The following is a 12,385-nucleotide window of genomic DNA, read 5'->3' as shown; positions in this document are numbered from 1 at the left end:
AGCCAGAAACAGACTCGCCAGCTGCTATTCCTTTAGGATCACCCGTTGCTCCATCGTGTTCTCCCCGTCCCATCAAATGTGGGACCATCTCATAATGCCACTAGCCAACCAATGGTTGATTCTGATGAGACACAAGCCCCATCTGAAACGCAGCCGAGTGGCGTAGGTAAGATTAAAGTGTATCAAATGTGTCAATTATCACTTGCCATTGCCATTGTTTTTTTGTACCCAATTTGTAGCCAATTTTCGTGTTGTTATTTTGTTAACAGGGACTTCGAAGCCCCTACGTGTACGCGGACCGACATGTGGCAAAGGCATACAAAAAATAATTCGAGCCAAGAAAGAGGAAAAATGTTATGTTCACATCGATCGTGGGTTGAATACAATGACTGGCAAGTATGCCACTCCAGCAACTAACGAGTTAGGAATTCAAATTAGAACCTTGTGCCCTTTGAAAGATGTGAAGTCATGGCTGGATCTTGATGAGACTACAAAAGCTGCCGTCATCCAAGGAGTTCTTGTAACTAATATTACTTGTCCACAAGATGTAATTGTATTATGTATGCTAATAAGAAAGACTATTATTTAATGATTACAATTTCCATTTGTTATGCTTGTAGGACAAGTTTCAAATTGGAGAAGATTTCCACAATGACTTACAAGCACAAGAGATTGTGAATAAGAAGGCCTATGGGTTGTACAAAGATTGGAGGTACACCTTAAAGCAAGAGTTTGAATTGCTAGAGGGACTTCTACGTGATGAGATCTATGCTCATCCGCCCGTAGGGGTGAGTTTAGATAATTGGAAGCATTTGATCGATGTGGCATGGCAAGATGCATCTCACCAGGTAAAATAATAGACTAGATAGAGTACATACATCTATGTGAAAATGTGATATGCCTTAGTATTTACCAAAAAATTGTTTATCTGTTTGTCTTATTTTTAGAAACGGTCAAAAGCTGGCAAGAGTAATAGGAGTCAATTGCTGTACAATCATACCAATAGGTCTCGCTCATTTCCTATCGCAATGGCTACTATGGTGAGTTTGATGTTTTTTAAAACTTGAATCCTTTGTAATGTTTGGATATGAAAATGTTATGTTGTGACACACATATATATATATATATATGTTGAACTCTGTTACTAAACATCTACTATTTGCAAAAAAACTATGTGGAAAGAATCTATTAATGATACCCTTGCCAGATGTTTGCATTCGAAATCTGTCCAAGGACTATACTCTGTTTTTCATTCAAAATCTGTCTCGCAAAATCTGACTGGGAAAATCTGTTTCAATTCTGTTTGACAAAATCTGTTTGAATAAATATGACGTACAATTTGTTTGCAAAAAATCTGTTTGAACTAATCTGAAAAAGTCTGTTTGTAAAAATTTGTTTCAATTGTGTTTGGAAAATTCTGTTAGTGATACTCTGATTGGTCTATTTCAATCCGTTTGTAAAAATCTGTTTCAATTCTGTTTCAATAGATTTTTAGAAAGTCAACACATGTTAGAATACACATAATCTGAAGTGGTTATAAGTGGCTATTTACGAAAATCTGTTTGCAAAAATCTGTTGGACAGAATCTGTTTGACAAAATCTGAAAAATGTGTTCGCAGAAATCTGTTGGAACAACTGCATTAAGTCCTCTGCTGCTGTCTTGAATAGTATGGTGTTGAATAGTCTGGTTTGTTCTGCCTGTCTCTGATCTACTAGTGCTTATGCAATGTGCTATAGTTGGGTTGGTGTGCCTTGGTTGGTTGGTCATCTATGAATGTTTTCTGGTGTGCATTGTCTGGTATGCTCTGAACTGGGTTGCTACAGCTGGGTTGCTGTGCCATGGTTGGTTAGTATGGCTGGTAAGACATCTCAGATGTGTGGGGATTCTGTTGGTCATGTATGAATGCTTCCTGAGTGCCACTTCTACAGACTTCTGTGACATCTTGGTTGATCCAGCAGTGGCCATTTTGCAGTGGTCATTTTGAAAAAATCTGCAAAAGATCTGTCTGGAAAATATAATTCTGTTAATGATAATCTTCTTGAATTCGAACTCTGTATAAACTACAAATCTGTGTGCAACAAATTTCCAAATCTGTCTCCAAATCTATCCAGACATTTGTTTACAAAGCTGTTAATGAAAATTTGTCTATACAAATCTATCTGCAAAGAAATGTGTCTAAACTACTAATCTATCTGCAAAAACTCTGTTATCATACAAATCTGTCTGCAACAAATCTATCTGCAAAAATCTGCTTAATCTATTTAAACTACTAATCTGTCTGCAAAAATCTGCAATAAATCTGTCTGCAAAAATCATTGATTTATACGTTGATGTGTTAACAGGTAGCAAAAAATGGAGAGTTGGATTTCCCAAAGTTCTATGAGGACAGCCACACTTCAAAGAAAACGAACGATTGGATCCATTCGAAATGCCATGAGTTGCATGTAAGTATGTGACAAGGAAATATATGTATTCAATATTTTCTTGCACTTAGTACCCAGTAATACATATATGTTGCCAAAGTATTTTTCGACTTATATATTTGCAATGATAGCAAGAGATGGTCAATGTACAAGCGGCTGCCATCGAGTCAGGGACGCCATTGACATAGGAGGAGATTTCAATGCAAATGCTTGGACAGAAGAAAAGGTACTTGCTTGGATTTGGGAGTGGCCCACAACCCTCTACCATATTTGCATCACAAGCACACGATAAGGACATGGAGGCAATGCGAGCTGACGTGGAGGCACTTCTTGAGGAGCGGCAAAAAGATCATGATGAGTTAATGAAAGAGCGAGAGGAGCGCGAGAGATGTTACAATGAACTGTTGAAAGAGCGAGAGGAGCGCATTCAATTATCCAATAAGATGTTGAAAGAGCGGGAGGAGGGACAAAAGGCAAGGGAGGAGACAAATGCAAAGGTCGAGCATCTTAATAACGTAGTTGCCAAACTGTCACAACTCTTGGGAATCTAAGTTGGGCATCCGATTTTGGTAAGAACAATTTCATTAATGTCACACTTACTTTGTTTAAATATGTTCGCTTTAAGAGTTGAAAATGTCATCAATTTGGGAGTTAGGGTTGAAAATGTCACAAACATAGTTGAAAAAAGGCGTTTGGGGGCCGAAAATGCAAAACAACCCCCAAGCCACTATTTTTTCGTAACAGGAAGCTTCCCGGTGATAAATGTGACATGTAGGGACAGACGGTATGTAAGTAGGACACATAAGTTGGGCGTTAGGGTTGATAATGTCATAAACTTAGTCGAAAAAAGGGGTTCGGAGGGCGAAAATGCAAAACTGCCCCCGAGCCACTGTTTTTTCGTAACGGGAAGCTTCGCGGTGATAAATGTGACATGTGGGGACATACGGTACAAAAATAGGACACCTACGTTGTGAGTTAGAGTTGAAAATGTCATAAACTTGTTTCTTAATTGCCAACCCTGTAATCATGTTGTAATGCCATCTTATCCAACAACTTAAAACCTTATTTATTTATTTTTTGTGTGTGTGTTAATTGGTTCATTTATCTATTTATATTTGCCATGCTTGGTTTATTTATTAATTGGATTAAATCATAAATTAAACACCTGAGATTCACTAGTCTTTATTAATAAATATTGAAACAACTTTCCATCATGTAAAAACAAAGGTATGGGCTTAGTTGTGGTCTGTGTACACATTGTAATTTTTTTTTTCTTTTTATGTGATGTTATTCATTGGTAGTAAAAATATTCTATAATTTTTGTTTATATAGACTCTGTATGTCTATGTTTATTCTGTATATATTTGCCTGAAGTTCAACTATAAGTATTTTCCAACATCAATAATGGGAACATAATAACTAATACTTGTATGCAACTTTACTTTTGGCCTTTTTTGGAGTATTCAAAGGAAGAAATGTGGGTGACATTATAGGGATACATATCAGCTGAGGTGTTAATAGAGTATTATTTTATTCTCTCTTTTTTTGTTAATTTGCTGCTGGGTGAGTTTTATATATTGATATATGTTCTACTTCTTAATTTTCTGAATTTCTTTAAGCCAACAAACCCGATTGAAGAAGCCTAATTGTTCTCTTCGGTTGTCCAATGACTACTGTGTTCATGAACTGCCCTTAACTCTTGGCTCTTTATTTTCTGCACTTCTTTAAGCTTCTTAATGTCCTTAATTTCCCACAATAAAAATTGAACAAGACTAGTCAATCTCTCCATTTGTCCTACGACTGCTATGTTGATGAAGAACAACCCCAAACTCATGGCCTTGTGCTACTAAGCTATAAAGCTTTACCTAGTTTATACACCAAAGCAAATCCTACAGCATCATGTATTTTCACCAACCAACGTAACAACATAAACTTATTACAATCAGCCTTAAGATGGTCTTTTAACCACTGCCCTGAACCATAGTTACCAAATCTTGTACTAGAGGGTATTTCTTTGTTTTCATACTACACCTGGTAGAAGGCACAGTTCTTTAGTCGTGTAAAAGTTGTGATTTGTGAAGTTCTAGTCTCAATGATGAGCTCAGTGTGGAATTTGATTCTCCCTTCCTTTCTCCATAGGTTAAAAACTAAAAGTAAATAAAAATAAAAAAACACAGAAAAAGAAACCAAGCCCTATGTAGTTCCCTTCACCCATGCACTGTGGTTTTCCTTGGTGGTTGGGACATGCCTTGAATCAATGCTGCAGGTGGCTTTGAAAGTACTGCTTTAGAGTCAGCTAATAACCTTGGGAGTTATTGATGTTATTATTAATAACAAACTAGGTGTTTACTTAATTAGATTGAACTTACTTAGCAGTGTGCTTTATTAATCTTCTTTGATGTATTAATATCTGTTGTTGTGGTGTGAGCATCTGTAGAACATGTATATATATATATATTGGTTTTTAACTTAATTGAGGGCGTAATGGTTTCATGTGAATGGTTGCATACAGCTCTAGCTGATATTGAAATTGTACTTGATAAAGAAATCTATTACCTACGGATTTGTGAGGGTGGTTTTCAGCTTGATATCTCAAAATATGGTGACTTCTCGATCGAGAATGAGGATATATATATTCTGACTTGTTTGTTTGATCATGACTTTGATTGCATATGCCATGTTTGGTCTTTGATTTTCTAGGCATTATAATATAACTGGGCCCATATGCCTTTTAACCAGGAAACTTTTGTATTTAACTTAACCATTTATTGCATAAGAGAAATATTGCTTCTTATGCAATGTGAAAGAGCTTATACTTGCATTATATTCTCATTCAAAGATTTATATATTGACCTGAGCTCTTGGATGAGAATTTATATGAAAATTATTTGGTTTTGCTGGGTTGTTTATTTTGCTTGATAATTTAAATTAGGGAAAGAGCTTATGGTTTATTTTTGTTTTAAAAACTCAATTTTATTTCCCTCTTTCCAGCTGGGAATCTGGGAAATTGAAATATTCAAAAGTTTCAAAAACTCATTTTACTCTTGGTTTCCATTTTGATATCTGGTAAAATGAAAAGGTTAGATGATCAAGAATGCTGCTGTTATTGGTTCTCTTTTCTTTTCTTTTCTTTTTTCATACATTCTCGGTTTTTTTTTCATTCTCCCTTTTGATGGATCCACTACTTTTGAAAATGTGAAAATTGTTTTATTTTACTTATTTTTTCCCCTCCCACTACTGTTTCTTGGAAAGTTTTCAATGTACTTTTTTTTCTAAAATTGTTCTTAATGCAATGAATTAAAATTGTTATGCGCGACTCATTTGAATCAGAAATGCTGACATAATTGAACTTATTGATGAAGAGTCTTGTACGCTTCGTTCTAATTGATTAAGGTGTGTGGGTGTGTGGATCTCTGAGAACTCTCAGGTATCACTTGTGTGTGTGCACGCATGTTGTTATTGCCGCCTTATTATTTTGAGGAGCTTTTGTGTGGCGATGCTTTTAGATAATGTTAGGAATACTAAATTTTCTACCAAATAAATGACTAAATATAGCATTTTCTGATGCTTTTTTAACTAGAGTTGTTCCAAACTGCTGACATGTTTGATGATGTTGGGATGTCAAAATACTTAATTTTTTGCTGAAGGTGCTTAAAATTGATCTTAATGCAATGAATCAAAATTTTGTTTTGTGAGTGACTCGTTTGAATTGGAAAATCTGATAAGTGAACTTATTGATGAATAGTCTTGTGTGCTTCCTTCTAGTTGCTCAGGGAGTGTTCATCTTTGAGAACTCCTGGTATGGTTTTTTTTTTTTTTTGTTATTTTTGTTGTTGTTGTGGTCCAATTACATTGCATTTCTTGGCATTTTGAAAATTATATGTGACGAAGGATATATCCTTAGAGTTGGGAGTTAGAGTTGAAAATGTCATAAACTTAGTCGAAAAAAGGGGTTCGGGGGGCACCATTTTGCAAGAACTAAATGTGACGAAGGATACATCCTGTTGACCTAATCGTTTGGAAATTCGAACAATGGATTTGTAAAGTTCAGCTAAGGTTTAGGCGCAATTGTGTATTTGATAAGTTTAACTATCACCACTACAAAATGTGCAACAACAGTTGAACAATAGACAACTCATATATATAACATGGCCTCAAGATTTGGCTGATGGGAGGATAATTACTCAGCAACAGAACAGGGAACTTAGGACTAAAGAAGCCAAGTATTGAAGATACGTATCAAAATTAGATAGTACGATGGAAGAATAGGTAAGCATAATCTTATATAGCTCTTGTCCCCATAAGCCTATAAAGAACCCAAGGCATTACTCATTCACAAACAGAAGCATATCTACATTTATAAACCCACTAACTGGAAGCTTCATGGAGGTCACAAAAGCATAAGCATAGTGAGTTTTATGGATACCAGACAAACTCTAATGATGGGTTCTCTTACATTTTTATAACAAATAATTTTTGGATGAAATGGTAAGTACACCCAAAATTTCTGTAATTTCGTAATACCTACACAATTTACTTTCACATTTAAGTACTAAAATTTACTTAGATAGATTTAGAGATTAAAAAGCTAAAACAAGAACTCATGATAGGTCCATGTTTGGATGTCTTGCATTAGTTAATAGATATTACTCTCCTTGTCTTTTAATGTTTGAAATTATTACGATATATATATGTCGTCCAGAAGTGCCTCTACACACACCAAACTAATGATTTTTTTCCCCTTTTTTGCAGATGTTTTTGGACATACAAATGTGGATATGTTTTTGTTGACAAGTACGTGAGGACCTTGTTTTTATATCTCTATCCGTATATATAGTGGTTTGTACAAAATATTTTTTTGGTAGAGTAAATATCAGCTAATTTGGTAGAAATTAACATAGCACGTGGTACAAAATAGTTTTGTGGTAGTATAGAATATAATTTTTGTTGTGGTACAGAAGTTATAGGTGTACAATTAATTTGGTTATTCTAGTATTATGTATGGAATTAAATTCTTGACGTGGGATTAGACATGGTTCTTATGAAATTTGTAATATATATATAAGTGGACGTTCAATATTAATTTTTTGAATGGTTGGAACTGAAAAGTGTGCACGTTGTTGAATGCTTGATAACATATTTACCGTTGATAGATTATATTGTTTATACAGGGTACAGGTTGTATTAATAATAGATTTAGTGATAGATTAATTTGTACAGGTTGTTTATAGAAAATTTTATTTAAAAAAAAAAAACACGTTAAAGTATTTGGCTACCAAATATTTTGATAGCCAAATACGTAATAGTTATTCTCAAATTATTTGGCTACCAAATATTTTGGTCTATAATAGTTATTCTCAAATTATGGTGGCACTTTTAGTGACTAATACATTAGTGGCGGAAACATACCTTTTGCCGACTAAACACAAGCTAGTAGCCAAATGTGTACTTTCGGCGACTAATTATTTAGTAGCTAAAAGTGATACCTTTTGCTGACTAAACACGAGTTAGTAGCCAAATGTAGTCATTCGGCGACTAATACATTAGTAGCGGAACATACCTTTTGCCGACTAAAAACAAGTTAGTAGCCAAATGTAGTCATTCGGCGACTAATACATTAGTGGCGGAAAACATACCTTTTGCCGACTAAACACAAGTTAGTAGCCAAATGTAGTCATTCGGCGACTAATACATTAGTGGCGGAAAACATACCTTTTGCTGACTAAACACAAGTTAGTAGCCAAATGTAGTCACTTTCGGTGACCAAAAAAATTTTAGTCGCCAATACTATCGCCGACAGGGTAAAGTCGACAAGCTTAGCGACAAAATATTATGGTCGCTAAATCGTTTCGGCGACTAAATATGTGACTTTTGGCAACCAATATTTTGGTAGCCAAAAGTGACATTTCTTGTAGTGTTCTAAGTTTTGATGTATAATTTTTTTATAAAAATTATATTGATATGATAATTATATCTATATAATTTCATCATCTACATTTTTAAAAGAAAAAACAGGAACGTCTAAGCATATATGTTATCTGTTTGTTCAAAAATAAATATGTTAAAATTATGATGAATCCTGTAAAACTGAACTAGATAGTCTAATGAACTTGAAAGGATCTCAATCCCTCAAGTTGCTGATATTGTGGCTATTCGACTTCTTGGTTATTAGAATTGGAACGTAGCTAAGTAATTTTACTTTAAATTTTGAGAGAGAGAGCATTGAAATTTGAATTTGTGGAGAAGGATTGAACAACCAGTCCTATTGTGATAAAATAACCTATTAATATATTAACATCTTATCTAATGTGTAAATAAAAAGGAAAAAAAAAAGTTGTTAGTTACTCCCTCCCGTCCAAACTATTGATCCATTTTTTTACATTCGTGCCCGTAAATCAGATCAATAATGTATTTTTGTAAAACATAATTCAATTATTTTTACAAATTAAAATATCTCAATAGCTTAATTATTCAAAATTAATATAACAAATATCGATAACTTTTTGAGATATTTGAAAAAATGGACTAATAACCCCATTCCTACCAACCCCTTTAGGAGTATATATAAGCATTTTCTTGATTCATTTCCCTCTCATTCCCATAGTTGTTATAACTAACCATGGAAACAAAAACCATGGAAGCAACCTCACATTCTCTTGCCATTGAAAGCCTCTCACACAGTTGGTTATCCAACAGAAAATACTCTCTTGAAGCTCTCAATCTTGAACCCTTAAGACCATCTCTTGATATCTTCAATGAATCCACCTCTGAAGAAACCAAGTACAAAATGACAATAACCCAAAAAACTTTCCTGCAAAATTCCCAGAATTCCAACTTTGATTTTCCCATCTCTAAATCTTTTCCTTCCCTTGTCCATGCTGATGAAATCTTCTCTCATGGACACCTCTTGCCGATGTATAACCAATCAAATCCAGCTCCTTCCAAATCCGCATCTTCAATTTCTTTGAGGACTGTTTGTCCTGACAGAATAATCCATTTTCATCTCCTCAGAAAATGGCAAAAGTCGTCCAAGAGGGTCTTGAAGAAGTACTTTGGATTTCTTGGGCCTTTTTCCAGGAAAGTTGGGTTTTTCGGGCTTTTTTCCAGGAAAGTGTGGGAAGTGAGGAGCTGGGAAAATTCACCCCAAGCATCTCCTCTTCCTCCTCCTCCTCCTCCACCACCACCACCACAAGATTCATCATTTTGTGTGGATATTGACAGGGGAGTATGGAAGGCTAGGAGTTGGAGTAATTCACCACTGTCATCGCCGCCGCAAAGTCCTCCTTGTTATAGTGGTGATTGGGGTGTTGATAGCTCCATTTATGAGGCAATTCTTCATTGCAAAAGATCATTTGGTATGTTCATGTTATCTTTGTATGTTCAATCATCTCATAATTAGTAATGAATCTCTTTGTTAGGTGTGTCCTGTGTAATTTAATTTACACACACTTGGATTTACTGTAAGGAAAATTTTTTGAGGTATTTTTTTTTTAAATTTTCTGGTAGGATTTCTATGTATTTGAGACTCTGACAGTTTTGTCAGACAACTGAGTTGAGAGTTTCTGAATCTGATAGTGGATTTAATCTCCCCTTCCTTGTGGTGCAAGGATCTTCTGTCCCCAAATAATCTTATTCCTTTATCCCAAATCACTCACAATAATTGGATGTCTTGAGATTTTTACATTTCGAGATTTTTATATGATCTAATAGTTGTAAGTGATTTGGGACAGAGAGATGAGATCATTTGGGAACAGAGGATCCTTACTGTTCTTTGGTACAAGGATCCTCCCCAAATAATCTTGTGTATTTTACTATACACAGACTTACTATAGAAGGTGGAGGGTTGGAGTCATAATTTTTTGAGATTTTTTTTTTTTTTTTTTTTTTTTGGGGGGGGGTATGATTTTTAGGTGAGAGTATAAGAATCTTGTTCGGCGGCCAAGTTTAAAGGTTTTTGAGCTTTGTAATTTTTATTGAGTATAATGAATTTGATCTCTCTCTATTCTATGAATGTAAGTACACTGTTAGACTATGAAAGCTTGTATTCTGCGCGTGTTTGATTTATCTATTTTACATTTTTTTGTTCATTGAAATCATTTGATTATTGCATTACATAATATGCATGAAATTTTTGTTCTAATTACCTTCTGCTTTTTCTTTAATTTTCAGAAAAATGATCAGAGGATTTATTGTACTCAGGACGAAAAGAGAAGGGAAAGGAGGAAGAAATGGATTGAGACTTTATACCTTGTTTCGGCTATTTCTCTCTCCTATTTACTCTTGATTGTAAAATGTAATTTTTTTGTCTTTAAAACTTAAGACAAACTTTTTTTTTTTCTTTCTTTTTTTTAATAGAAGTTGAGCTGCTTAAATTCTGATACCTACTAGGGATGTACGAAGTCTTAGGGTCATTTTAGAAAGTAAGAAAAAAAAAGTCAATTTATTAACTTATTAATTTATTTGAGTCACATTACCTTTATATTTTATTATATAATTTTTTAAAAAAAAATAACAAGTTAGTTTTTTTCCTACTTTTCAAAGCGAGCGTTACTCTTGCATGAGGAGAAACTGTTTTCGTATTTAAATTCACAACACGCACATCGTAATAAACCCAAATGGAGTTTTATTTTTATCTTTTATTTTTCTTTAATTTTCAGAAAAATGAGACAATTATTTCAAAATAGTACTCGAAAATAAGTACAACCATGTAAATTCTACAAGTCATATTTAAAATAAGCCATCATATTTCTAACAACTAACAACTAATATTTATTGATAAAAAAAAAACATTTAAAATAAATTTAATTTGTACATTTTATTTTTGAATAATTTTTCTAAATACTTAATAGTATTATTGCTAAAAACATAGAATGGAAATGGAAGGGAAGAAATGGACTGAGACTTGTTTGGACTAGTAAATTTTTTGTCTTTATGGTTTGGGGACTAAATATTTTAGTTAAAAAATCAAAAAATTATTATAAATTGTTATATTATTTTCTTTATAAATTTACATATCTTTTCATAAAAAATTAAAAAATTATTAAAATAATCTATTCCCAACTAAGGTGCATCAAATAATAAAATATTTGCATATATTTGTCTTTCGCCTTTGTAAAGAGATCTGTCTCTCTCTCAATCTCTTCTCTCCCCCTTTTCTCTGTTTTAAAATGAAAGGTTGTCCATTTGATATTGATGTTCATCCATTAAGGAAGTTCAAGAGTCCTAATTGCACACTTCTGTTCAAATTTGTCTCCTATCATCTTTTTAAAGTCACTTAAATTTTAGTCAATATATTCGGACTGTATTTGATTCATAGATTTAGAAAAAAAAAAAATTAAAGAGAGAAAGAAAAATATGTATGAATATAGGTGAAATATATATATATTTTACACATATTTTACTTATATTTTCTATTTTTCTTTTTAAATCTATAAACCAAACACAACGTTAGGAGGCCCCTTCACTTATAACTGATTAATTTTAAATTGATATTTTAACATGGTTTTAGAACTAAGTTTTATATAGTGTCAAATAGGTCAAGTTAGCAGATGTTTAATCTTGTCTCTCATTTCTCTGTCACCTCTACATACTATCCAGGCTACATATGTGATTTCGTCTCTGTAAACCACCTAAACTTTTAATATACTTGAGAAGTCATTCGGCATACCAAAATTTGGGGCTAAAAGGCTATTTTGAACTTAAAAAAACAAAATAGACTAAAAATCAATAACACAAAATGTCACATTCAAATCATAATCATTTTATTTTTTCTCTCATAAAAGTCAAAAAAATCAAAAAATCTATCTCAAACTAAACTTTTTAACCCCACGCTATCAAAAAATAAAAAGCCAACCCATATCACAAACGAATCCTAAAAAATGCCTCTACTCATAACTAGTTAGTTGGATATATGTTAACATGATCTAATTATTTTAGTTTGGAGGGTGAGATGCTCTTTCAC

At 33.4% G+C, this 12,385-nt stretch overlaps 1 protein-coding gene across 1 annotated transcript; it reads left to right on the top strand.

The window, feature by feature from the left end:
• The first annotated feature begins 9,018 nt into the window (after nt 1–9,018).
• Nucleotides 9,019–10,910, top strand: LOC114302528 (putative membrane-associated kinase regulator 6). Its single transcript, XM_028247564.2, has 2 exons — nt 9,019–9,779; nt 10,594–10,910. Exons 1-2 carry the CDS (start codon nt 9,044–9,046, stop codon nt 10,599–10,601), a joined length of 744 nt encoding a protein of 247 aa, XP_028103365.2. The 5' UTR covers nt 9,019–9,043; the 3' UTR covers nt 10,602–10,910.
• Nucleotides 10,911–12,385: the final 1,475 nt, after the last annotated feature.

Source organism: Camellia sinensis, chromosome 5, assembly GCF_055761805.1.
Source record: "Camellia sinensis isolate YWXY chromosome 5, ASM5576180v1, whole genome shotgun sequence".
In the NCBI taxonomy this organism is placed as follows: domain Eukaryota; kingdom Viridiplantae; phylum Streptophyta; class Magnoliopsida; order Ericales; family Theaceae; genus Camellia; species Camellia sinensis.
The sequence above is the reverse complement of the archived record's forward strand: the minus strand, read 5'-3'. Positions and strand labels throughout refer to the sequence as shown.

What these genes read in the sequence shown, in the direction of transcription:
- LOC114302528 (XM_028247564.2), top strand. Translation starts at nt 9,044, where the DNA reads ATGGAAACAAAAACCATGGAAGCAACCTCACATTCTCTTGCCATTGAA.